General features: G+C 43.8%; 1 protein-coding gene across 8 annotated transcripts in view; it reads left to right on the forward strand.

Annotated features, from left to right (window-relative positions):
- Window positions 1–25,788, forward strand: part of EBF1 (EBF transcription factor 1) — a 317,919-nt gene that overhangs the window by 179,757 nt on the left and 112,374 nt on the right. For all 8 annotated transcript variants that reach the window (XM_039485018.1, XM_039485019.1, XM_039485021.1 and 5 more), the window contains exon 7: window positions 18,269–18,350. In XM_039485018.1, coding sequence (XP_039340952.1) covers window positions 18,269–18,350 — 82 coding nt within the window. The remainder of the gene's footprint in view (window positions 1–18,268; window positions 18,351–25,788) is intronic.

Raw genomic sequence — 25,788 nt, forward strand, 5'->3', positions numbered from 1 at the left:
ATCATCCTCCATCATTCGTCATTGCCTAGCTGCAGTAGACTGGGCCGGCACATCCTTTGTTAAGAGCGACAAAGGCACACTCATAAATGCCGACATGTTACATTAATTTATAGGCACTGAGTGACTTATTAAATGTGATGTGTGAAATATAACAGGGCCCGGTATGGATGATTAGGTTTGGGGCTTTGAATTGTTGACAAGGCAGGGGTAATGAATTGCGGGACACAAGCTAGTATGTTTCCCCCTCATTAGTCAGTATTAGCTGCATTAATAGTAATAATTGGATATATTCATCATTTAAAATGTTTTAATAAATGTTTGGACAGCACCTGATCGAGGCTGTCAAGTGTTAGACTGGAAGGTTTGTGATGTGAGAAAAATGACAGCATTCCTTGGGAAGAGATTTATCCAGCCTAAAGGGGGCTCCGTTTGCCAACGTCTCTTAAGGAGAGATGGTTTGGGGAAAAATAGGAATCACAGCAGTGAGGGAACTCAGCATCTCTATCATTTCTTTTAAGTATGAAAGAGAGATTTCCAAGGACAGTGTCACCCTATAGACATCCTGATCTTCCAGCCCAATCTCCAAATGGGGCCTGAGCTAGAAATTTCTGATGAGTTTCTAGATTGAAATTTGGACTTCACGAAAGTTTGTGTGTTCCAGTCTGGACTTTTGATTCAACCCCTTATAAAGCAGGAGTCCAGTCACAAAGTTCTGATTTGGACTCAAAGTTCCCCAGAGCTGAGAAATATTTTGATTCAGGGTTTTGGCTTGGAGCCATCTGTATTCTAGACTAACAACACAGTAGCAATTCCAGACAAGTTTTCTGCAGAGCATCCTAAAATCATGGACAATGCTGAAGGCAAGTCATTTTCAGAGGGTGTTCTTCTTTTGGGGGGCGTTTCTTATCCCCCGTGCATTATTGCCTACAATTTCATGCAAGAGTTCCTCTGATTAACGCTTATTTCTATTACTGTGTGGTCCTCAAAAGCAGAATGAATTACCACCACCCCCAACATTTACTAGGACAAAGGAAGTCAGGTTGCATTCTACTCCTGCTTTGTGAGAGACGGGTGTTCTGTGCAAAGTTAAATGGTAGACTATATCTTCTAAATCAATGTTGATTAGAATTTAAAACAGTGTAACATGTTTATTGCAAGAAGCTGATGTTGGTGTGAAACTTGCTATGTATCACTTGGCTGCAATTGATTTTTGTGCCAAAAATCACTGATTTTTTTTCCCCCCCCAAAAAAGTAACCTACAGAATACACAAAAGCAAAAAAGTGGATGTAAAGCTGCATGGAGTTATCTGCGGTGCATTAATAGACTGGATTTTTATTTAGAAAGGTGAGACTTCTAAGGAAAAAACCCAGGTGCTGTAGCAGGTGGAGTTTGGTGACTCAGTAGGAGATACTCTTCCCTTTTAGCGATGACTGAACCAGTCTCTCGCTGGGGACCATTGTGCAGCTGGAGGTGCTGTCTTTCAGGAGAGAGATAAAATCAGGGCTTTGACCACCCGTAGGCATTACAAATCTCATCGCACTTGTTGCAAGGACAAGAGTTTTATCCTCAGAGTCCTTCCCAAAATCCAGCTCAGGTACTTTTTGTTCTGACTGTCTGAAATCCTCTGTCTCGCTTCAGTGGATAAGAGGGTCTTCATTTCTTTCTAAGTACAGTAAGGTAAATCCTGTCCTCAGTAGCTATATCCATTAACCCGCACTACAGAAATACTCTGGAGCGGCCTTGTTATAACTGAAGGTAGAATTTACCTGATAGTTGTGTAGCTGGGGACATTTAAGTCATTTTGTGTTTGTGTTAATAAATTCTGCACAATACACCCCAAAATTAGAACCTTTGTCGTTTTACTGGATTCTTTCATTCATGATTCCCATTGTATTAACCGGAGTACTGTTGTTTAATTTATTAAACACCCAAACCATATGCAATTTGTTCTAACATCTGCTTGATTTAATTTTTTCCTTCTGTTGAGTCATGGTTTAAGTATTAACCTATCAGTGTGGCATGTTAGTTGGGAGACATTGTCTTTGTTGAAAACTTGTTTTGAAAGGATTTTTGCATGTTGTCTAGCATTACAGCATGTGCGATCGCTTACAGGTTTGTCAATGGCAGTGAACAGTATTTCCTTAAACTATCTCTTAATTTATGTGTGGACAGTGAAGAGAGAGTAAGAACTAAGAGTATGCTCTGATATGCTATAACAATTATTAAAATTATTTGTGCACCATGCATCAAATCAGCATTTCTTTGGCCTTTTGGGCATATGGATCTGTCTTTACTTTCCATTTATGTTTGTTGTGGTATAGCAAATTGTGCAGGCACAGATTCTATCAGCTGCACCTATGTAAATCTGTGAAGTTAATCTGGATTTACATTGATACATCTTGAGATCCGAATCTGGCCTGTGACTTCTGAGTTTACAGTGTTTTGGCAGTTATCGTGTTATAGCGTTTTAACTGTTAGCTATATTTGTGTATTTATAGATAAATAGTTTTAGAGTCTAACTGGATTATTGTGCAGTTTGGGTCTTCATAAATAAGACTTTCCTGGGGCTTCGAAAAGGCTGCAAAATTAAGCAAAAATCACTCTTGACATTCCATAGTCATGTGCCATACTGGTTGGTTTTAAGTCACTCTCTAGTTGAAAGTTGCAGATAAAACTGGTTGCTGAAGTTTACATTAACAGGGAATGAATCTGGATATTCTAAAAAGGCTCCGCTGTACATTTTTGCTGGCTCTCCAGCAGTTGCCAACACGGTCATTCTTAAAGCAACAGTGATGGAACCGTTGGAACGGTTAGGTTGTAAGGACTTTCTAGCCAATGGAATTAATTGTAACTTCTATTGTTCTGAAGAAGATGAGCCCCAGAGCGCCTGCCTTTCTGTCCCTGTAAGTTGGTAACTAACTGATCATTTTAGCTCTGCTTGTTGTCACCACAACCATTGCTACTGCTGACGCACTGTAATAATAAATACAGCAGTACTTTGTGATTCATATAGAACCTTGCAAAACCCTCTGTCGTAAAATCTATCCAAGGAATAATGAAGATGGGATCACAGATCTCATAGCTGTTTTCACCCCAGTGACACACCCAATGATCCAGTAAGTTGGGACTAACCTGGCTTTCTGTCCTGTAATGTTAACAGTTCTGGTTCCAGCAAAAGCATGTCTGGCATTCCTTGTCAGAGATCATCCTCCTGCCCAGAAGACACCATCACACACTGACCCCTGCCACTATGACTAGGCCTGTCAGTGGTCTTATCTCTGTTGTCATTTTAAGCTTTTGGTTTGGTCTATTTCCCTCTCGTCCTGGGGCTATCCTTAGCAGGAAATGTGCAGACAGACAGAGAAGTTTTTTACTGCCATTCCCTGGCTGCACTATTCCTGCTGGCCATGTGACCTTGCTGAATTGGTGTGAAAGGTAACAGTGCAGCTGAGTGCCCCTTCCACATCCCCAGAGCTGAGCTGAGAACTTCAGCAGCTGGCTTACAAAGTTCTTTGTCCTGCATGTCCAAGTCTCGCTTCTTTGTCCAGAGTTCTCGTAAAGTTGCACCTAAATTACAAGTGAGGCAGCGGGCAGTTTTGTTTGGCTTCGTTTGAAAGACTGCAGGAAAATCCAGGTGTGACTCCCGCTGGGGGTGATGGTTTTTCAGAAAATGAATAAAACTTTTACAATGTCTCGTTCCAGCGAGGTTGATATAATCCTACAGCATATGCAGTATTTATGGATGGCACCCCCTGCCCCATGCATGGTGTCATTATCTCTACCAAAAAACCCCAAATGCTCTCTCTCTCTCTCTCTCAGCAATAGCTTGCAGGAATCATGGCCAATGCCAGGGTTCCTCCTGCACGCGCATAAGGAAGAATTCCGCTGAGAATAAGGCGTATACCTTGTGACAATTCAGCATTCTCAAAACACCACTGGCCCACCTTCCCCTGCTGCACCTCACCGCCACACACAGAGCTCAGGCTGAGTGCCTCAGCCTTTCCACTGAGCAGTTCCCTGCTTCCTTCCAGCACTTAAAATAGCAACGGCGCTCCGGATCCCATCCGCATTGCCAGAGTGCCTGGCTGCAAAGGAAGTGAGAGATCTTGATGCTCCGTAAATACTGTGAAACAATGGGAATATGAAATGAGCTATCCAGCTTGTGTTAAGGAGCTCAGTGCAGTGTTCAGTTCTGTTCTTTACCTTTTTTTTGACTGGTGTTTATTTTATTTTATTTTATTATGTAACATCCACTCCATGCCGTGGGCATCCTCGACAGACTCTTTAAGAATATCCTGTATACTCCTTATTTAGGCGCTTCCTGGATTGTAGTACCTCCGTAACAGTAAAGACAGGATCAACATGTAAGCCTCCCAGCAGAATCTCCATCAGACTGAATCTTCACCTAGTCTACTCAGCCTTACTAATGTACTCCCTACTTATGACCCAGGGAGGAAAGATACGGGATGAAATCCTGGCCCTGTTACTGTGAATGGCAGAACTCCCGTTGGTTACATGACATGAAGATTTCACTCATGGTATAATCTGTGACCTGATTTCTCCATGTCAACATATGTTCTCATCAGATACGGCACATCTCTCCTGTTACTCCATCTCACACAGTCATTCCACATGTACTTTTGGAGGTGATATTTGAATGCTAAGGGGAGGCGGCCTTTGCTTAACCACATCAACACCTACAGGGATTGCTCTATAAATATCCAGAGAGGTTGGGTGAAATAATTCCCACTCATCTCCTTAGTATGACTGTGTGAAGCGGAGATTTACAGTTTAGGTTCTAAATCAGCCATGGCTGTTAGAGTTTTGCTGAGGATTTAGTGCAGCTAAAGACAAAACTGGGTGTCATCCCAGAGGTTAATCCAGAGGCTCTGGAATGTCTCTCACACTCTCTGTGATACTGACACAGAGGAACAGCTGAAGCCGAGAGCCCTTTAACTTGCATATGTGCAGGATGTTGTGGGCAAATGTAATGACAGTTGATGTCAATGTTATAAGTCAAAAGGCTTTTGCTTATAGACATGAGTGCCTGTGACTGGGAGACACAGGACATTAGCTGGGCAAGACTGTTGATCCAGTGTAATGATTGAACTGAAAATGTAGAAGTCTATTAGGAGCAATTAGAACACTGAGTTATCTGTGTAATTTGAAAGCCATTATGACCACCATTTTAAAAAGAAAATACCAAGTCCAAACTGAATTAATGTTGCTAATGTTTTTTTGTTTGTTTGTTTTTTTAAAACCCAACAACCCGGTAGTGTTGTATCAGAAAGCAAAATCATTGTCCTCACCCTTTTTATTTAACAAAAAGATAAACATTTTTATCCTTATGAGGTTCGTACATTGCTGTGGTATGCAGTGGAGCCCCTTTACTCACAGTGGATTTACAGAAGCACTCTGTGCTACCCTAACTCTGTGTCTGCTAAAGTCAACGGTCAAACTCTTATTTGACTTTTGTGAGACCAAAGTTAGACCAATACTGAACACAGCTGAAAAATCTTTCCTTATGCACATGCATGTACACACACACATGCACATGAAGATTGAGGAAATCTGATTGACTGATCATGTCACCAACTATGCAGGCGTCCAGTATAATAAAACAAATACAGACTCATCTTCCAGGTTTTTATTTTGCTCAAATGTAACCAAAAGCATTTCAGTAGCATATTTCAGGGCATGCATTTGTGTTGTACCAGATGTCTACACTTCTCAGCTGGTTGAAAGCTCTTGGGCCATAGTCCCTGGGTCATAATACTCTCCAGACATGGTGCATTTTAGTAGTGCACATCTCTGTTTCTCATGTGTTGTTGCTTATGGCGCAGTATAGATATACATAGATTGCAAATGGTAAAATGCACACGCAAATGGTAAAATGCACACACAAATTGCATTTTTCTTCCTCTTTCTCCATCTGAAACCTGTCCCCAGTGCCAGTCAGAAATTTCCATGTCAGTTTGAGCAAATTACATGGTTTTTGTTAATACTAAATAATTACCAGATCTTTTGTTTAAGAAGATCAGGGGAAACAAATTGAAAGCAGGCTTTGGGCTTTGCATGTAAAGAAAATATTGCTGAGATAAAGTAATGTCTCCATCTAACCTGATCGAATTAGGGATACATTTTCAGACGGGCTTCTATCCAGAAGTGAACAAAATTGCATCTGCACTTTGTAGGTTCAGACACCGGCTGAAAAGTTTGTTTGGCACATGCCCTTTAAATAGTCTGACCCCCCCCCCCCCGGGTTTTGCAGGTTCCTATGCTAACACTTGTAATGCGCGCAGGTGTCAGGCTATTTAAAGGCTCATTAGTGCATGTGCAAGCCGAAGTTTGTGCATGCAGTTTTGCACACAGGCTAAGGGGTGAACATCTGATCTATGTATCTAATTGAGCCACAAACAGGCAGTCAAAAAGAAGGGAGTGGTCGTTCAATATTTTCACTGTGAATCTTGATTTCATTAATACCCCAATGAAAGAATTCGCATCACCACAGCGTGCAGCTGAGGGAGACATTTTAAGACACCCTTATTTTCCCTAGTGTCTTAAGACAGAAGTGGAGATTAAGTTGACTCTTTTCGTTTTCTTTAACTAACTGTATCTTGGATGCTGCTGATGCCTAAGAACTGTTACACTACTTTACCACGAGAGAACAGGCAGTCGAATACCAGTATCCTATTACAATTAACAGTAATTCTGTTATCTGTCATCACTTACACTGAACACAGGTTATTCTAGCACAAGTATGACACCGTGATGACTGCTAATGCACTGGCATTGTGTGAACTATGACAGACCCCAGGGCTGGTTTTATACTTATTCCAGGGAATAAAGTCTAGCATTTTAAGTGGAATTAAAAAATAGTTTTAACACATTTTCCTACCCTGGTACTTGAAGGGTCAAGTAAGGGAAAAAAGTAGTGTAAGGAAGAGTAATTAAACAGCGGCAGAGTGATTCAATATTAGTGCTTTTACGGACTAAATGAGGATAAATTCTGTTAGTTATGTGACTTTTCCCTGTACTAATGTGATAATAAAGTACTCTAATTCTGGAGAGGCCTGTCACGGTCTCAGCTAAAGCACTGACCCCCTCAGCTCGTAAAGAACAGACAGTGACGGCAAAGGTCTTAAAGAAAAACAGAGCTTAAGACTTCCTTATCTGCACAGAGTAAAGTAACAACTGCAGTTGTGTATCTGTGTATGTGTAGCTGGATACACCCTCCCTTTATTCCTACATTGTGTGTGTGTATGTACACATATGTACACTATACATAGCACCTCGGTATTCTAAGTGAACCTTTGGATACTTGGTGCACAGATGGTGTAAAACCCTGCAAACTTCTGTTTATTTTAGGTATTTAGTTCCAGTTGGATTTCAATAAATATTGCAGATAAATGGAATGCTGTGGAAATGGGAGTGTATAGAAATATTCAGTCCCCAGCAATCACCGAATAACTTCCCCCCTCCCCGCCCCGTTTGAGAATAATTATTGAAAAGCCGGTCCCCAGGGGAAAAATTAAAACAGGGAAAAGCGAGAATTCAGACCTGTCTCTGAATTATTTTGCAATGTTTTTATTTTTATATTTTGCCCTGTTTTGCACTGTTGTCTTACGGTGCTGGGTGAATATTCTGGCGCCTCATTCTATTCATAATGAAAGGCTGAAAAGCTCTCTTGGATTTTAACTCACTTGGGAGGGAAAATTCAAAGCACACTTTTCCAAAGAAGCCTAAATTTCTATGATGCATTAGAACACTTGGTATTGGAGAACTGAAGCATGTAGAAGATGAAAAATTGCTATACTATACTGTACTTCGCTGCACAGAGCACACAGACCTACGGAAAACCAACTTGAAACATTTGGTGAAGCAAGCAGTGAGTAATTTAAGGCTGCCTTTGGGCAGTTCTAACTTGTGATTTGGTGATTATATGGGTTCTTCTCCAACTATTTGCAATGCTGAAGTATTTATTATACCCACAGCAGCAAAGTGCTTCCTGCGCCAGCTCTGGAATTCAGAACAGGTTCACAAAAATACCAGTCTATTCTGTCTATATTATTATGGCAGCACCAATAGAATCTGTCAGTAATCAGGGCCCTGTTGAGAGAGGCCCACAGGGCATGTCGTATCACATCTCAGGGACCTTTTCTGGACTTCAGCTGGAAGATGTGTGTTTTTCAGTAAAAGAAAGTTGTTCCCATAATTTTGTTGCTGGGTTGCGCTTTCTTAATAAATAGTTTTGCATTCTGTAAATACAAACTATGGATCTGATCCAGTGCCCCTTAGTACCACTGAGAATGTTGAGATCAGTAAGAGGAAGATTGGGTCCGTTTTTATATATGTATGTATGTATTTATTTATTAAGGTAGTTTGACAAATGAAGAATGGTTGCATTTGGGGGAGAGGTAGCGAGGCTGACTGCCGTGTTTAATTTTTCTTCTGTAGAATAAATTTCCAGTTGTAAAAATGCCACAAAAGGTGGCTACTGCTGTTTATTGACTAAAAATCCAGCTGTGAACATGTGGGTAATAGGCAGTTTCCCCCATGCCTGTATTTGATTTCCATGCACAGTCTCATGCTGCTAAATACTGGTGTAAGCCTTCAATTTTTTCTTTTGTGATCAGGGTACCTGATGTGGCCCCTAACTTGTACACGGAAAATGGTGCAATGCTGGATTTGGGTTTAAATGGAAATTACAGCTCTTTAAATACATAGTGTGTTTTTCTTCTTTCTCCTGAAGTTATCAGCAGCAATTGTGGGGTTTTGTTAATACGAGAGTTTCACTCTGCTGTCCTCACGTATGCCCCATATAGGTTCGATTTGTGCACAAATGGCCGTGGTTAATATTAAATGGCAATAGTCACATTGGTTGGTTTTCATTTGAATAATTCAATGTAGGTATCCTTTGTCTGGTGACATTAGGGCACTAGGAAGGACTGTGATTGACAGCAAGACATGATGGAGGTGACTGATGGAGAAGGGGAGGTGGTGAACTGAAAAGCAGACAGAGAAACTTAAATAAGTGGATCAAATGGCCCAGGTGTCTGTTCTGGTGTTGCTTTGTGGTGTGTGCAAGGGGACTGGGGCCTAGTGTCAAATTGGTAGGAAGTGCCTGGTTTGCACTAGAAATGAAATAACTTGCTCTTGTCTGCTTGATATTTTCCGCTACTACTGCCTTTGTACTGCAACTCCTTCCCTGCGTCCCGTCCCATGGTTTTAGCACAGGAGGAGGTGATTCAGCTCATAATGGCCCTGGTTCAGCAGGGTATTTAAGCACGGGAGTACTTCCATTGGCTTCAGTAGGGCTACTCATGTGCTTTAGGTTATATACATGCTTAAATACCATGCTGCATTGGCGTTTTCATGCAAAATGGCCCTGAAATTCTTTCATCTGCTGGCCAGTTGCAAGATATTATATCAGTATTCGTATTTTGGAGGTTTTACTAATTTTACAGAGAGACGGACACATAGAAAACCCTGTTTGACAGCCCCTAATCCCAGAGTCCAGTATTGCCCTGCGCTTAAACCTTGGGCAGGTTTTGTTTGTCCCCTGAAACCCTGGGCAGGTTTTGTTTGCCCTCTGACAGGTTTCAGTTGTGCAAGCAGCACTCAATCACTGGATGGCCACAGATCTCGCTGATCTTGGCAGCCTTACAGCTGTCATATTTTCACATGGATGAACTGTTCTCGAACAATTTCTCCAATGTACTGGGAACAAACAAGCTTTTCTTCCGCATCAGGAATGCAGGTCTTCCCTTTCCAATGATGTTTTCCCCTTCAACAGACATATTTATTGTGGCAATGGCAACGAAAGACCGACTGCTAACCCTCCGTGTTTGAATTCTCTTAAATCTCCCTCTGGGCCGTGATGGAGAGATGTGTCTTGCTTCCCTCTCGGATCTTATTTTATTTTTAAAAGAAAGTTCAGTTTTAATTTATAACCCTCCTCATGTTGGCCTGCAAAAGCCCATGGTCAAATCCTTTGCATATTACTGTTATTTTGTTTATTTGTATCACGGGCCAACCAACAATGGGACCCTACTGGGTTTAGCATGGCTGTACAAAAACAGGATAATAGACAGTCCCGAAGACCTTACAGTGTAAATAGAAAAGACAGCTAAAGGGATATAACCCACAAACAAAGTGGACAATGGGATGGTCAGCAAATGGCTAAGGGTGGGGTTTAGTTAGGAGGGAATCAACTGGATGGAAGGACGAAGGAAAGGAAGGGACATGGGAGGACAAGGCTGGGGAGAAGTGCATTATGGGAGGTGTAGTCCGATGAAGGAGGCCAACCTGTCAAGGACAGTGGGAGCATGAGGCTGAACTTTGGTTTTGTTTATTGATTTTTGCTGGAAATTGAAAACTTTTGACAAAACAATAGGTTTCTTTGTTTTCAACCTGGGGGAATAAAAATCATTTTCTGACTGGCTCTACCGGTGAATCATCCTGATGGGATCACTTGAGGAGTAAAGTCCTACTTGCCATGAATCAGACCTGTAGGCTTCAGTGGAGTATTCCACTTGGGCGTAAGATACTGTGCAAAGTGCAGCTTCCTTTGAAGCACCTAGGCTGCTCCTTTCAAAGGACAAGGGTGCTGTGGTGGCTGCAAATGCAGTCTGTATTCAGGTTTCAGAGTAGCAGCCGTGTTAGTCTGTATCCGCAAAACGAACAGGAGTACCTGTGGCACCTTAGAGACTAACAAATTTATTTGAGCATAAACTTTCGTGGGCTACAGCTCACTTCATCAGATACATGCAGTGGAAAATGCAGTAGGAAGATATATATATACACAGAGAACATGAAACAATGGGTGTTACCATACACACTCTAATGAGAGTGATCAGTTAAGGTGAGCTATTATCAGCAGGAGAGAAAAAGAACTGTTTGTCGTGGTAATGAAAATGGCCCATTTCCAGCAATTGACAAGGAGATGTGAGGAACTGTGTGTGTGTGTGTGGGGGGGGGATAAGCATGGGGAAATAGTTTTCTTTGTGTAATGGTTCTGTATTCAGATACGCCACAGCCAGAGGCCAGGACGAGGGCCTACGTTCTTGTTACCGTGCCTTGCGTCCACTCTTAAAATAGCTTCAACAGACACCAAGGGTGTAAACAGGGTTTTTTTTATGCCTTACGCTATGTCTATTTTTGTTGTTGTTCTGTGACTGTCGGCATTGCGGGGACTGATAGAAACATCCAAATGTGATTTTCCAGGGGTTGGGAAAGTCAGTCTGTGCCGCCTGGATCTCTAACAATGTTTTGCATAATAATTAATGATGTACAAGCTGTTACCTAATGAACTGTTTTACTGTGTTTGCCCTTCAGTTCTGTCTTCTAAAATGTAAATATGGGTTTAGGATGGTTTATTCCATGCTTGAGGCCTTTGAGGAACATCTTCAGAGTGGGTTTTTTTTAATCTAGAGCCAAATTCTTACCATAGATGCATGAAGCTGACTGTGGGCATATTGTTGCATTGAGACGAGGACTGATGCTGCATCTTGCATGCAGCTCACCTTGAATTGATGTTCCTGCAGTACAGACTGACCCTATGGGTGTTCCTCATGTGTACCTGAGAATAGAATTTGGCCTTATAATGTTGAATCTCAAATGTGCGCGTAGCCACTGGAATCATTGAATACCGCCCTCTGCCATGCGACAGCGGTGTTAACCTTTCAGAACCCTGACCCTTGTCAGTGCGCTAGGAGCAGCAAAGCAACACTTCCTTTCCAGCAGCCCTGTGTATCACACCTATAATACATGATGTCAGAAGTAAACGAAATCACTGGCAAAACTGCAGCAAATGAAGTCACCTCAGGCTCAGAGGAAACCTAGCATATGGCTGGAAGAGATGATTGCAACAATTCCAATATTTCTGGAAGTTAAATGGTCTTGCAAGGAAAGCTGCAAGGGTGAAATCTTCCATGTTGTTGTGGTTTGCAAGCCCAGAGGCACCGAGAAGCTACAGTTGATTCCAGGGGGAGCATCAAGGGGATTGGCAAACAGCTAGACAAAGTCACTGAAAAAATGTCAAGAATAACTTGATTCATGCAAACCCAAGAAAGGCATACATAGAAAACCAAGCTGTCAGGTGAGGCCATTGACAATAATATTACAGACCTGCATGAAAAAGCTAAATCTAGACTAATTGGAGACCTAATTATCTGTGGTATAATTGATCTTTAGGTCCAGAGAAGGTTATCACTTACGGATGGATTAGCGACTGCAATGCTAAAATAAAAAATATTGTTTCCTATAGTGAGCAAAAAATGAGCCTAAGTGGCAAAACAACTCTTGAATGTCTGTTCAGGGATGGACATCACTCTGCAGAGTTTGGAATGGCAGAGTGGGATGGCAGTGTGCTTGATTGAAGAGCAGTCTGCAAATTCATCTGATCAAGCAGGTTGTCTTCTGAGCAAGAGTTAGAATGTGCTCTGAAAGAATCCAAAGTATTTAAGGAACTGGGATGCATTAAAGATATAGTACATCACACGCGTAAAGATCCCAGTGTGCTGCCAAATATGCATGCACCAAATAATGTCCCGAAAGCAGAGGGAGAAAGTGAAAGTTGTACTTAATAAGATGTTAAAATAAGATGTCCTTGAGTGAACTCAGACACCAGCTGACTGGATTTATTGTATTGTCTCTAGTAAACCCAAAGCAGTTGAGGATTTGTATAGATCCAAAAGGTTTGACTAAGACCATGAAACACTAGTGCTACTGGAGGAGGAAAGTCAAGGAGACAGTGTCTAGATTTCAAAATCCCAGAGTATGTTCAGCTTTGGAGGGAAGCTATGAGTTTGGGAGGTCTGACTCGATCAGAAAGTGCAAAAGTCTTCAGCTCAATTCACTGAAAAAGTGGGTGGCAACTTCTCCAGATAACAGCTATATTACCAGACCAAGGAGGAGTCCAGCAGGAGGAATAGGCGACCTCTGAACAAAGCCATGGAGGACATGGGTTGTGTTTTCCTGGGGACACCCAGAGTGCTATTGACATGCTTGTACATTGACAGAAGTAGTCAGCCTATGGTTGATAATGCACATCACCATCATCAGCTAATGTAGACGCTAGGTGGTGGATTCAGTTCAGCAAATACACAAACCAGTGCAGAAAGTTATTTTCTGAGGACAAGTGGCCATGAGATCGGAAACCACGGAGGGACAGAAGCAGAATAGTACTTCCATCTGTCATATCGGGTTCGAGCCTCTACCTTGACCTCCATGCTAGACCTATCTTTTGATTTGGCTCATTTTGGAGGCATTGTGCTAGCCTTCACTGTGACATCTGGCCAAGAGAGGGGTGTCCCCCCCAGCACAGGAAGGTGGTCAGCGAGGTTCAGGCTCAGAAAGGATTTGGGAACAGGAGGCAGCAACCTGGGAAATCATTGCAGAGTGAAGGACGGGCAACCTGGGAGCTGGCGGAGAGAGGCTGAGAGCTGGGCAATGACGCAGGCTGTTACTGGCAGGGGGGCAGCAACCACTGCAAATTTCAGATCCAGGAGTGGTCTGCAAAGAAGGGGACTGTCTAGACAGACCCCAATGAGGCACAAGGGCTGAAGAGTGCTCAGGGAATCTGCAGGCCAGTGTGACTGCCTCCAGAAGAGCAGTGGCCACAAGGGGCTATCAGGGCACTTGGCCTGAGGACCATCCCTTCGCCCAGTTGCACTGGATGGCCCCTCGGGGCTCGACTGGGGACTGTTGTGTTAATCACTACTGGATTGTGTCTAGGGCATGTGCACCACGCAGTTTCTGGCAGCCCTAGCACAGCCCTAGCACAGCAGTTCTGTGTTACCTGAACGGTGCAGGTGTTAACGGGAAGTGTGCCACATGTCTGCATTGGTGGTACACATAGTGCAGTGCCCGACACCTAGACGGGAGTTTGTACCACAGCTGCACTCTGCAGTGGGGTCGGTCACAGTGTGTTTCATTCATGGGCTCTGTTAATCTGTGTGTGTGTGTCGGGTGGGAGGGGCTAGCAGATGTGTTTTGTTTGATTGTAAAACACCCAAAGCAGATGTCTCAATAGGCACAGAGATCATGGGGTGCTGACTTTTGCCACATGACAGGAGTACAGTGGTGCTGGAACTAGGGGTGCTGGAAGTGGTAATAACAGACACCAAATACACGGTTTCCATCATCAGCACCCCCACTATAAAAATTGTTCCAGCCCCCCAGCAGGGATACTAGCCTTTGGCAAACCTGACCCACGTCAGGTAGCTGGGGCTCAGAAATAAAAGTTCAGGCTTTTATCAGCACTCCTGTGCGTTGCACGTCTATTTCACCTGCTGAGCAAACTTCAGACTTCAACAGTTAGCGTGAATACGATTCCCCCCCATCAGATGGGGGAAAAGTTAGCTCTGAAAGAATAACCTGACATTAAGTAGTTAGATGTAAACAAATGCACATGTAAGTTATGTTTATAATTAGGGTTACCAGATAGCAACTGTGAAAAAACGGGACAGGGGGTGGAGGGTAATAGGCGCCTGTATAAGAAAAAGTCCCCCAAAATGGGACTGTCCCTTTAAAAACGGGACATCTGGTCACCCTACGTATAGTGAGCCCAATTTTGCCACATTACTCCTGGGCTAGTCTGACCTGTTATAATGGGATGACTTGCAGAATGCGGCCGAGCTAACAATTCTAAGATAATGCTCGTGAGTTAAGCCATCCTGTATACTCATGAGTCCCCTGTTTCGGTATTATTATTATTATTTGTTTGTATTATTGTAGGGCCTAGAAGTATCAGTTGTGGCCTGGGACCCCATGTACAAACCACAGAACAAAACCAGTCTCTGCCCCAACGAGCTTCAAACCTAAGAATAGGACAAGGGACAACAGATGGATACAGAAACACCGGGGAGTACAAGGAAACAGGGAGAGAGAATTGTCAGCATGATAGGCAGTGGTATTCTAGCCACCTGGTTTCCAGCCAAAAGTGGTTCTCCCTTCAGAGCCAACAAACACTGGGTCAGATTCTGCCCTCCGTGTCACCTGTGCGACCCAACTGAAGCGGACCACAGAGATTTGTGCAGAACAGGATGCGAGGCACTCTGCTTGCCAGGAATCAAACCCAGGTCTCTCACGGCTTAGGGCAAAACATGACTCACATGGCCACCGAGACTGCTTGTAGTTGGTGCTTTCTGAGCCATTATTCAGCCCGTATTTCGGTTTGTTTCTCGGTAGAATAAGAATTCAAGATTGGATAGAGTGTTTTATCAGCTGATTTCTTTTTAAAACAAAGTAAGAGAAATTCTAAGGGGCAAGCTCTGTGTCTTGAAAATTCCTCTCCAAAATGCTGTGGCTTAAAAAAAAAATCACTTTCCTGGAGTTTACAGAATTCACCAGTTGTTTGGGTTTTGATAGAACTAAATAATTGGGCCTCAATTCTTCATCAGTTCTGTGGATGAAATGCCCATTGACTTCAGGAGAGATGCGCCCATGTCACTATGGTAAAATTTTGGAGCTTTTGAATTAGACTTTGCAGACCCCAGAGACCAGCTGTTGTATTTCATGTAGGTGTTTGGTGCTTTTGATCTGGCGCCAGCCTATAAAACAAGAGAATGACCTAGCTTGTTAAGCAGAGGAAAAGCTTAGCGTTGTGATAAAGAGGGCTCCATTAAGAGCTTTGCCTGTTTTGGGGGGGCTTTTGAGTTGATCGGCATGCGAGCGCACACACACACACGCCCCCAGTGTTTACACATGCCATGCAACGTTAATATGATAAATGTTTTCTACATTTGCATGGCACGTTTGACTCCGTCTTTCAGTGCAGATATTTTTAACTGTTACGTCTCCCACCCTCCCTTCCCGGTAATATTTTCCTTTGGGGAAGTTCAAGCCAAAGTGGTCAGCTGCTTGGCTCCTACATTCTGGAAAACTCTGAAGAATTCTCTAGTAAACCCCTGGGGCAGAGCAGGCTTTTCCCTAAAGAATAAGCGGTTCTGAGAGACTTTGCCACATAAGGGCCTGTTTGAGGCTCCAGGCACCAGTTGACAGGGACGTCTTTGCCTCCCAACAGATGGCCAGGCTTTTTATTTCAGCCAGCAATCTCTTGCAGAGGGGTGGTCTCACTATTCTGCCAGCATTCCGCATGACAGGGCCAGCTTAGGGCAAGAGGGATCTGATGTCCGTGCCCTTCATAGCTCACGAGCTAAATGATGGGCTGTTGACAGGAAAGCCATCATCTGAAGTGTAAGATCCTGAACTCGCCCTGCATTTCGTTTTTCTTTGGCGGAATTAATGCCCTATTTGCTTGTCTCTCAAAATCCATTCTGGCACGAGTACAAACCTTTGACTGGTGGCAAGCAGTTGTCTAGATTCAAGATGCCAGGATTTGTGCTGACAGCTCCTTCTACACAATCTGAGTCAGGCTGTCACAGCTGGCCATTAGAGGCTTAAAAAGACACACACACGACAAATAGCACCAACTTTCGGTTATTGAATATCCAGACCTACATGATGAGAAAATGCAATGGCTTATACCCCTCTTTAATTGAGCGTAAACAAACAACGCCCTTGCCATCCGCCGCTGAAAGTGTCTTAGGCTCCTTATTGTTTTATATTGGTTGATCTCTTCAGGAGCGGCGCCAGGGTTTTTGGCACCCTAGGTGGGGTTCCTTCCCCGCTCCCGGTCGTTGGCGGCAATTCTGCGGTGGGGAGCGGGAGGTTCCTTCCGCGCTCCCGGTCGTTGGCGGCAATTTGGCGGCGGGAGGGGGTCCTTCCGCGCTCCCGGTCTTCGGGGCACTTCAGCGGCAGGTCCCGGAGCGGGTGAAGGACCCGCCGCAGAATTGCTGCCGAAGACCCGGAGCGCGGAAGGACCTCCCCACCGCCAAATTGCCGCCGAGGGTGGCAAAATGCTGCCCCCCCAATCCTGGTGCCCTAGGCAACCGCCTAGGTCGCCTAAATGGAAGCGCCGGCCCTGGGTCTCTTTGATTTCCTTGAATGAAAGTAGCCCCTTGAAGTTTAAATTTGTCACCATGGCCATTGGCTAATATGATTTTTATAGCGTGAAGGAGCTGACGCAACAGTCAAACAGGCTTCTTTAGGATGCAGTTCCACAACGGGGCAGGGGAACGGCATCACAGAACACCAACCAGCAAAATGGAGCTGTGAAATGTTTCCATGCACCAAGCCCAGTTTTGCCCTTCTTGATTTTGGCATATGCAAATTATGCCACTTAGTGGCCACTGTGGGTTCTCACCGGGGATCAGGACAGATGCTTGCAAAAAAATTAACTTTCTGATTTTAAGTAAAACAATAACAAACAATCACCCCCTGATGCCTCATTATAAGTGGAGACAGGGTAAATTAGCCTCTGCCTGGGTAATCAACAGCTATTGCAGATATAATGATGCTCTGTCTGGTTGTGCCTGGTTTTAAAGCTTGGTGCAGGATTTAATTTTACAGAGTTATCTTTAGTAGAGCCCTAGCTGTAGTTTGTTTTGGACAAAAGGCTGATAAACCCTGGCTCATGAGGAGGGAGCCAGGAGTATGAGACCCACTATTATTCATCGACTTGTCTTTATGGGTTTATGGTCCATTGGTGCATAACAGTGAAGAAAATATTTTCAGTAAAATGTTTGCTTTTTTGGGGCTTGTAAAATGCAGTGTCTCTTCTTAAAGCTACATATAGGTCTGGGCAGTCATTTCATTTCTTCCATGAGATCAGCCTTTTAATCAAGACTTCCCCTCACCCCCGCAGTGTTTTGTTCATTCATTTATGCAAATTGTCACGAACCAGCTTTAATTTTGTTGACAAATTTGGTTTAATTGTTCGATCAAGGTTCAGATTGTGCGGAACGCTTTACATTTTTTGCATCAAATTGAGGTTTACACGCTACACATGAACTTGTGAGATGAAACCTCTTATATGCAAAGACGTTTCCTTGGCCAGCATTCTTCTGTTTTCTCTTTGCTGTGCTGAAACTGTCTCTTTAACTTCCTGGTTGCTGTGGAAGACAGCATGATTCCATGGCGTGAGCCATTTGAAGTGACTTAGGGACCAATTCTGCAAACATGTATGGCTGTGACAAAGCAAAGTCCTTAAGCACATGTCACTTTTAGCACATGCTGAAGTGTTTTGCTGGTTGGAGGCCATGTGAGAAGTCCTTACCTATGTGGCCAGTCAAAGGGACAGCTTGTGTGAGTAAGGATTGTTAATTGGAGTAAGGATTCATTGGATCAGACTCAGGAAATGGACATGGTGCTACACGCTGCGTGCATCTGAGAGGCTAATGGCAGTGTCTCTTTTCTCCACAGGTTCTTCTTGAAATTTTTTCTCAAATGTAACCAAAATTGCCTAAAAAATGCAGGAAACCCCCGGGACATGCGGAGATTCCAGGTCAGTATGTCATGCTTCCTTCTTTAAAAGTAATCAACTGGTGGGGTAGAATTAATTTGACCCAAACTAAGCTGGTAATTAACTGGAAGATGCTGAAATTTACTATCCTGACCTCCGTTTTGGGGATTCCCAATGACAGCAGAAATTAGCAGGAAGTTCTTAGATTTTCATGCTCTGGGCAAGAGAAGACTTGAAGGTGATGCCATCTCCATTGGAAGTAAAACTGTGACGGGAAGAAACAGAAGTGACCTTGTATTGTTTCTCTGTTGAATCACATGGTTGCTTCTCTCTAGGATATCCTGCTCTGCCTTAAGACCCAACTGTGCCTTCATGTAAAGATTTTAAGTGAGCAAACAATATTTATTAGTGGGGGAAATCTTGTCACCAAAACAGATATATGGTTATGCTGAAAATCTAAACAAGCTCCCCTCAGGGAGTCATTTGCTGCAGTTTGAAAGATTTTTTTTATTTTTTGAAAGGTTGCATTCATTTTATACTGGCCCAGTCGTCACTCAGGCAAAACTCCCACTGTCTGTTCTTCACTAGGGTGTTTTTGGCAAATACTTCCCTACCATTAAAAGCAGCAAAGAGTCCAGACTAACACGGCTACCCCTCTGATACTTCCCTACCATTGTAAGCTCCCACCCATGGAAACATAGGCTGGGCGCGGTGGGGTGAACAGAGCTCCAGCTAACCACCAATATTTTTCCATTGTGTTGTTTAACCATGCTCAGTACCAGTCTAAAAGATACGTAAGCTCCTTCCTTTTCAGTTTAAACCAATTTTTACCAAAAAATTCCTGGGTTATACAAAAAGTATTATTCATTTTTTTCTGATTTTCACCCTACTTTTATATCATTCAAATGTATACAATTAACTTGTTTTATTGGGAAAATACAATACATTCCCCGAGATAGAGGTATTACGATAACACATTAGTCTGTATGTATATGCAAAGCTGCCTGTTGAAGTAAGACTCCGTGTTTATTGTGTGTATCTTCTAGACTAATAAACAGGCAGGCAGGCAGGCAAGCTCTGAAGTGCGTGCGTATCTGAATGTCCTGATGACTCTTATGCCTGCCACGTACACATCTCAAGCTGCTCGCAGATAACTGTTTAAAGATTTGACACAGTAAAATGGGAAGAAAACGAAAATCTGTATCAGAATAGGTTTCAGAACACAAGGAAGTATTTGAAAGTTTAAAAAAAAAAACAGGAGAAAAGGATGAAGTTGAGTGTATGTGCTACAAATGGTGTGACCCAATTATTAAATGTAGATATTTATAGCTTAATAGTTCTAAGTTTACAACAGTAAACTGTTCAAATGAAAAGTTTTATTTGGGGATTAGAGATACATTTGCTTTCTTAAACTCAGAGGTGGCATTGGGTTTTGAGTTCTGTTTTTGTTCTGCAGAAAACCACACTGATGAATGAAAATTAAAGCATTAATCTACTGAATCCCCCCCCTCCGTCTTTCCGTCCACCAAAATAAACCCCAGTATTTACCCAGAAAAAATATTAATATTTTTTGCACCTGTTTTTGTTGTTGTGGCTTGTGGTAATAAAAACTGATAAATTCCCGGGAAAAAATAAATAAAATAAAAACTGAAAATGAAGGGCCGTAAGGATATGAAATTAAAAACATCACTTGCCATGGGAGCATTGTCTGCACAAGACCGCCCAATGCTGGAGCCAGCGGGCTGTTGGCAATGGACCCCCCCGTGATCGTTCAGAGGGTGTTTTGTCTACAAGGGTAGGTAAGGTGGAGAAATGACCCTCCCTCTGTGGGGGCAATGCAGGAGTTTAGTGGAGGCAAGCTCCATGAGGTTTCTTACTCAGGACTGTCCTCAGGGGTTGGGGTTAATTTCACCCAGAAGCAGCGAGGGTGAGTAAGAGAAGGGTAGTGAGGCTGGAAGTGGGCCAAGGAGCGTCCGTGAAGCAGTTTAGGGCACTCTGAGTCCCCTTCCAGCCACCGCAGCACTTAGCTGTAAGTGGTACATGTTGTATGAGTGATTATAATACTCAATGCCTCTTTCTTTTACTGTATGCACACTACCAGGTTAATCCCTGTAGTTCCCCATAAGGTAGGTGAGTATTATTTATTCCTGTGCAGCTGGGATACAGGAAGGGAAGTGACTTGGCCGAGGTCATGCACCCGGTCAGTGTCAGAACTGGGATTAGAATGCCAGGAGTCCCTGATGTCCAGCTGCATGCGCCTTCCTCTATACCGTGCTGCCACTGGGAGCTATTCCCACTTATTAAAATACATATTCTCCTCTAAGAGGAAAAGTATTCTCCAAGGGTGCTCTCGCCAGTAGGGCAATCTAGCATGAACAGGCAGGTCTGGGGCCTGTCAAAGCACACGGTTTGTGATATGTACGCACTGCCAGTTTTGTACTCCCCCAAGATCCGGGCTGATTTTCATACGGTGATGCCTTTGCATGTTCCCTCAGAACAGCAATCAGGAGCCTGTGTAGGTGAGCAGGTAGGGCATCAGAAAGGTGGTTGATCTCTTCACTTGTAAAGACATTCTGTCGTGCAAACCCAGCTTCACAGCAGTTGAGCTTTCAGTGTGTAAACAGAGACTGCTTAATTACACAGGTCATGTCAATTAGCGTGACCTTAGCATTTTCAAGAAATTAATCACTTTCAGCAGAGCAAAGCACTGCTCATACATTAATACAGTGAGCTATTAAAGCTTGTAGAAATCCATTAAATGCCAGGGCTTTTTTTTCTTTTTCTTTTGCAATAGCTGGGTTTTCTTCTGGAACTTGTTGCTCTCACATTAGACCAACAAACTTCTTAAAATAAAGCGGCTGGTCACTGTAGAGGGTGGAAGACACAGGCGTCATTTTTCACTTCTAGGGGAGAAAAGTATCAAGCAAAACCACAGCGTGGTCTTACAGAGCACCCGCCTTTGGTTCACGGGTGTAAACATGCTGAGTGAAATCCTGGCCCCCTTGGGTGTGTCTACACTGCCGCTGGTAGCCAGCCTCCCAGCCTGGGTAGAGAGAGGCATTTGCACTAGCACACAATGTGGACATTGTGGCTCTGGTGCAGGCTCTGGCTAGCCACTGAGCTCTGACCCAGGGGTTAGGTGGGCTTGAGAGACTGAGCTGCTGCCTGAACTGTAATGTCTACACAGCAATTTGTACTGCACTACCCGCTCTGGGAGACGCGTTCCCAGCTGCAATGTAAACCTCCCTTTGAAGACAGTGGGAGTTTTGCCATTGACTTCAGTGGGGTTAGGATCTCACCCACTAACGTGAACGGCAATTCTAAGTCCGGTTCATAGCTGGATAGCCAGCGTTTCTGGGGGGAGGCGTCAAATGGTCCCATGTGGCTCTGTCTGCGTGGCTCTCTGCCTTTCCACACAGAAGCGAAGGAGTTTCGTTCACACAACATAACTCCTCCTTCCTTCCTTCATGCCACTTCTTTCCACCCTGATCTTGGTATCATCTGGGAGCTGGTTCATCTTTGGGGCTGATCTCCATTGTCTGCCTGGAAAAGACCCCAAGCCCAAGGAGTCATTGGGGATTGCTGGAATGCAGCCATGCTCTGGCCCTGTCTTGTGTTGGGGAACACGAGGTGGTGGTGGCAAAGTACAGGCCCAGGTACACCAGGCTAATGCCACCTGAGGATGAACTTTAAAGAGTTTCCTTCCTCTCTCTCTCCCTCCCCTGGTGAGCCTACCTATCTCATTTAGTCACAAAATGGCTAACGAGTGAAGGGAAGTGGGCGGAGGGTATGCTGGTTTTGGGGACCTGTGTGTGAATCCTAACTTAGGCCCGAGTGTGGAAAGGAGTGAAGGGGTCCTGTCCTGAAATGTATTTGTGTTCAAGTGTGCCCTCCCTGGCAGCCTAAGAGCCCAGGGGGAGGGAGGGTCCTAGCGCTTGGCCTCCAGCCTGAGCCTGACTGTCTACACAGCAATTTTATAGCCCTGTGGCCCGAGTGCAGCCAGGCCTTGCATCTTTCATTCCAGTGTAGACGTACCAGTGCTGCTGCAATACAGATAGTAAGTAAATGGCATTATGGGGGCGGGTGAGCTTGGTGGCTGGTGCCCTGTTTTCTCCCTCTTACCCCTTCGGTGGCTGGCACCTGTGTGCTGTCACCCCATCCCACCCGCCCTCCTGCCCCCCGGTGCCGGTGCTCTAGTCCTCACTCCAGCCTGGCAACTGGCACACATGCTCCTGCCCCTCCCCTGGGCTGAGCGTCTCCACAGGGACCCAGGGTGGCTGGATTGGGCTGAACTCAGGAGTCACATAAGTGACCACCTCTCCCGGCCGGCCGGAGGCATATACTGTGTGACTCCTGTGTGGTCCCCCGTACACTGGGCCTGGCGGCTGCGTAACAGAAGCTAGGGAGAAGAGAGCTAATCCTACCCGCTCCTATGTGCTGCTGCAGCTCCCCTACCCCTGCTTTGGGTCCTGCTCCCTCCTGCCCCCCCCCCCCCGCATGGGGATGGGATATAGCTGGGTCCCCCTCTTGCTTCTGCATCAGCTACCCCATTGGTCTGCTGCCCCAGGGTGGTTCTCTGCCCTAAAACAACCCCACAGAACTAAAACACTTTTTGTCTACTTGTGTAATTAATAAACCCCAGGTGACCTGGGTATTTTGTTGTTGCTGTTATAGTAAAACTGCCCGGACACCGACACGAGTCGGGTTTCAATAGGGAGGAAACTTTTGTGGCTGAGTCAGAGCATAACCCCCCCCAAACATGCATTCATTATGGAAACCCGGAAAGTCACTAACGCTTTACCGCACTGTGTGATGGGCTTACCACAACCTCCACCTCAGCCTAAGCTGCGAACTTGCCTTAATGGGATGCTGCCACTCATGTTTGAATGGTAGCCACTTGTGTCCTGCTGCAAATCTGCATAAGAGACAAAAATGATGCTTCAGGAATCCCAGATAATGGAGTTAGGACATGCAAGGTTCTCTCCCCAGAGGGATAAGGAGGAGGGGGGAGTTTGGAAAACAGCAGTGAGAGCTCTGACCCCAATTCAGCAGGTATTTAAGCATGTGCCTAACTTCAGGCATGTGAGTAATCTCCCTGAATGCTTTCCACATACCTGCTTAACTTCAGGCATGGTCTTAAATATCTTGTTGACTCAAGGTCTATTTGAGTTCCCAGAATGACAGAAACAGACTGCACAAAGCAGTCTCCAACTGGTGATGAAAATAAGGATGTTTCCCATCCCTTTTTGTCATGACATCCATTAGGAAGCTGAAACAGTGAGATATACCATCAGCCAAAGGCCTAAGGCAAATGGCAGCAAGAGACATCTCAAGCCTGGAAATTATCATCATTGAATTTTTGCAGCCTTTGCCACGAGGTGTCTGGGGTATAAACCATAATATCAGGGCACTGCCAGGAAAATGGAGAAAATTGAAAACACCAGGAACACGTCATGTATTAATCAGTTAGCAAAGCTTAATGGGCTGTGGCTAAAAACAACGAGTCATGCAATGCTTAATTTTGATATATTAGGTGATGCACCATAACAAATAAACGGGCCCAGTACTAAACCCGGATAAATAGTTTGATCTCCAACATTCTTGTTTCAGAAGGTTTTTTAACTAACCTCTCAAAAACATTCACAACTGAGCTATTTAGCGGCAGGCAGAATACTTTGCAGAGTCATTATATAATAGAGTGTGAATGATAGTGGTAGCTGGCTGAATAAAGTTGTAAAAGGATGTGGGGGGGAGATGTGGGGGAGGACTCTTCCCCCAGTTCCCCCCAGTGTTGATACAGGATTTAGATTAAAAATCTATGACGGGTTGAAGCTAAAGCTCAAAATCATTTTCCGTGTTTGCCTGACCCGAATTAAAAATGTGTTTTGTTGACAAAATTTGGAAAGGTTGGAGATTTGGCAGGCCTGGTTGTCCCCATGTTTACATTAATATGTCAGCACCTCATTAATCATTTATTAAACTGTAGTGTTTCTTTTCCCTCCTGCTATAGCCCGTGTTCTGCGGATGTCTCACTGTCCACTCCACAGCTAGTTTGATCCCCCCCCCCCACACACAATTTTACAATTTCTCCACAATTCGTTTTAGCATGTGCTTTAACTTAAACACATCCCGATAATTTCAAAATCAAAATGAGCCAAGTGTTGTATTTTGGATTAAAAAATCGAAGTGTACCTTATAAGCCTATATGTGCACTGAAAAAGTCCCAGTATATCATTGCAGTGCTTAACAAATACACAGTCTATTTTTTCTCTCTACATAGTCATGGCATTAATATTTAGCTAATGCGTGTGTGCTAAATCCTTTTTACATTCCTAGCAAAACAGAGTGCTTACATTAATAAAATTGTATATTTTAAGAAATAAGCAGAGTGTGTGTGCTGCTTTTTACAGGTGCACTATGAATAATCATTTTTTTCAGACAGACACCCAGAGTAACCACTTTTTTTCTGCATTTCCTGACACTGGAAACAGATTCTCATGGTGATTCCTTTTATAGTTTCTTCTGCTAACGACTCCAAGGAACCACTCCAATGTGGTCTCTGTGCAGTAAATCAAACTCCCTGGTCAAGAGGTAGGTAGGAAGGTACAGTTCAGTAAATCAAAACGTGTCACATCAGCAGGTTCCAAAACCTGAGGGGAAAAATATTACAAAGACCTGATCCCGTAACTGACCTTGTTGGATCTACTCTTATGAGTAGAGTTACTCCCATGTTAGGAGTTCTTATGTGAGAGAGGTGACTGACATGTGCAAGTCTTTGCAGGTTTGGGCCCGAAGCTAGTATTATTTTTAACTTAGGAAGACTTTTAAGTCTGGATCCTGGAAATGCTCAAACCTAATTGTCTTCAATGGGACTACACACATGCTTTAGAGGAAGCACATGCATAAGTATTTGCAGGATTGGGGCCAAGTTGTGGGGGGAAATATTTAAAGCTTTTGATGTTCTAGGAAATTCAAATTCTTCTGCGGCTATGAGCATCATCATCATTATTATTAATTTGTTTTATTTATTAGTATTTTATTTTATTTATTATATTTCTACACCAGCCTAAATGTGCCTGGCACTTTACCGACTAACACAGAAGACTGGTGGAGAAGTCAATGGCGATGACAAGTGACGTCAGCTGAGGATTTGCCCCAAAATCCTTGTCCCAAAGACTTTGCAATGGTTGCAATCTCATTTGTGCCCTCGCAAACTATGTGCCACTCACTGTAGGTTCACATTTAAGTGGAAGCAGCAAAAACTTGCCTCTGCCCCCCAGGAGAGAAAAGGATAAATTCCATTTGAAATCCTTGTGGAATTTTACATTTTGGCATGTTTTTCTCCACTAGTTTGAATTCAAGAGAATTTACCTACAATATTTGGTACTGTCTTTTTCTTTTTTTCCCTCACAAATTACTGTCTGCAAGAGCTGTTAAATCCTTTATTCTGTATTTTAATAATAAGTATTTAAAAAAATCC

The sequence above is a fragment of the Mauremys reevesii genome, linkage group 8 (genome assembly GCF_016161935.1).
Source record: "Mauremys reevesii isolate NIE-2019 linkage group 8, ASM1616193v1, whole genome shotgun sequence".
NCBI lineage: Eukaryota > Metazoa > Chordata > Testudines > Geoemydidae > Mauremys > Mauremys reevesii.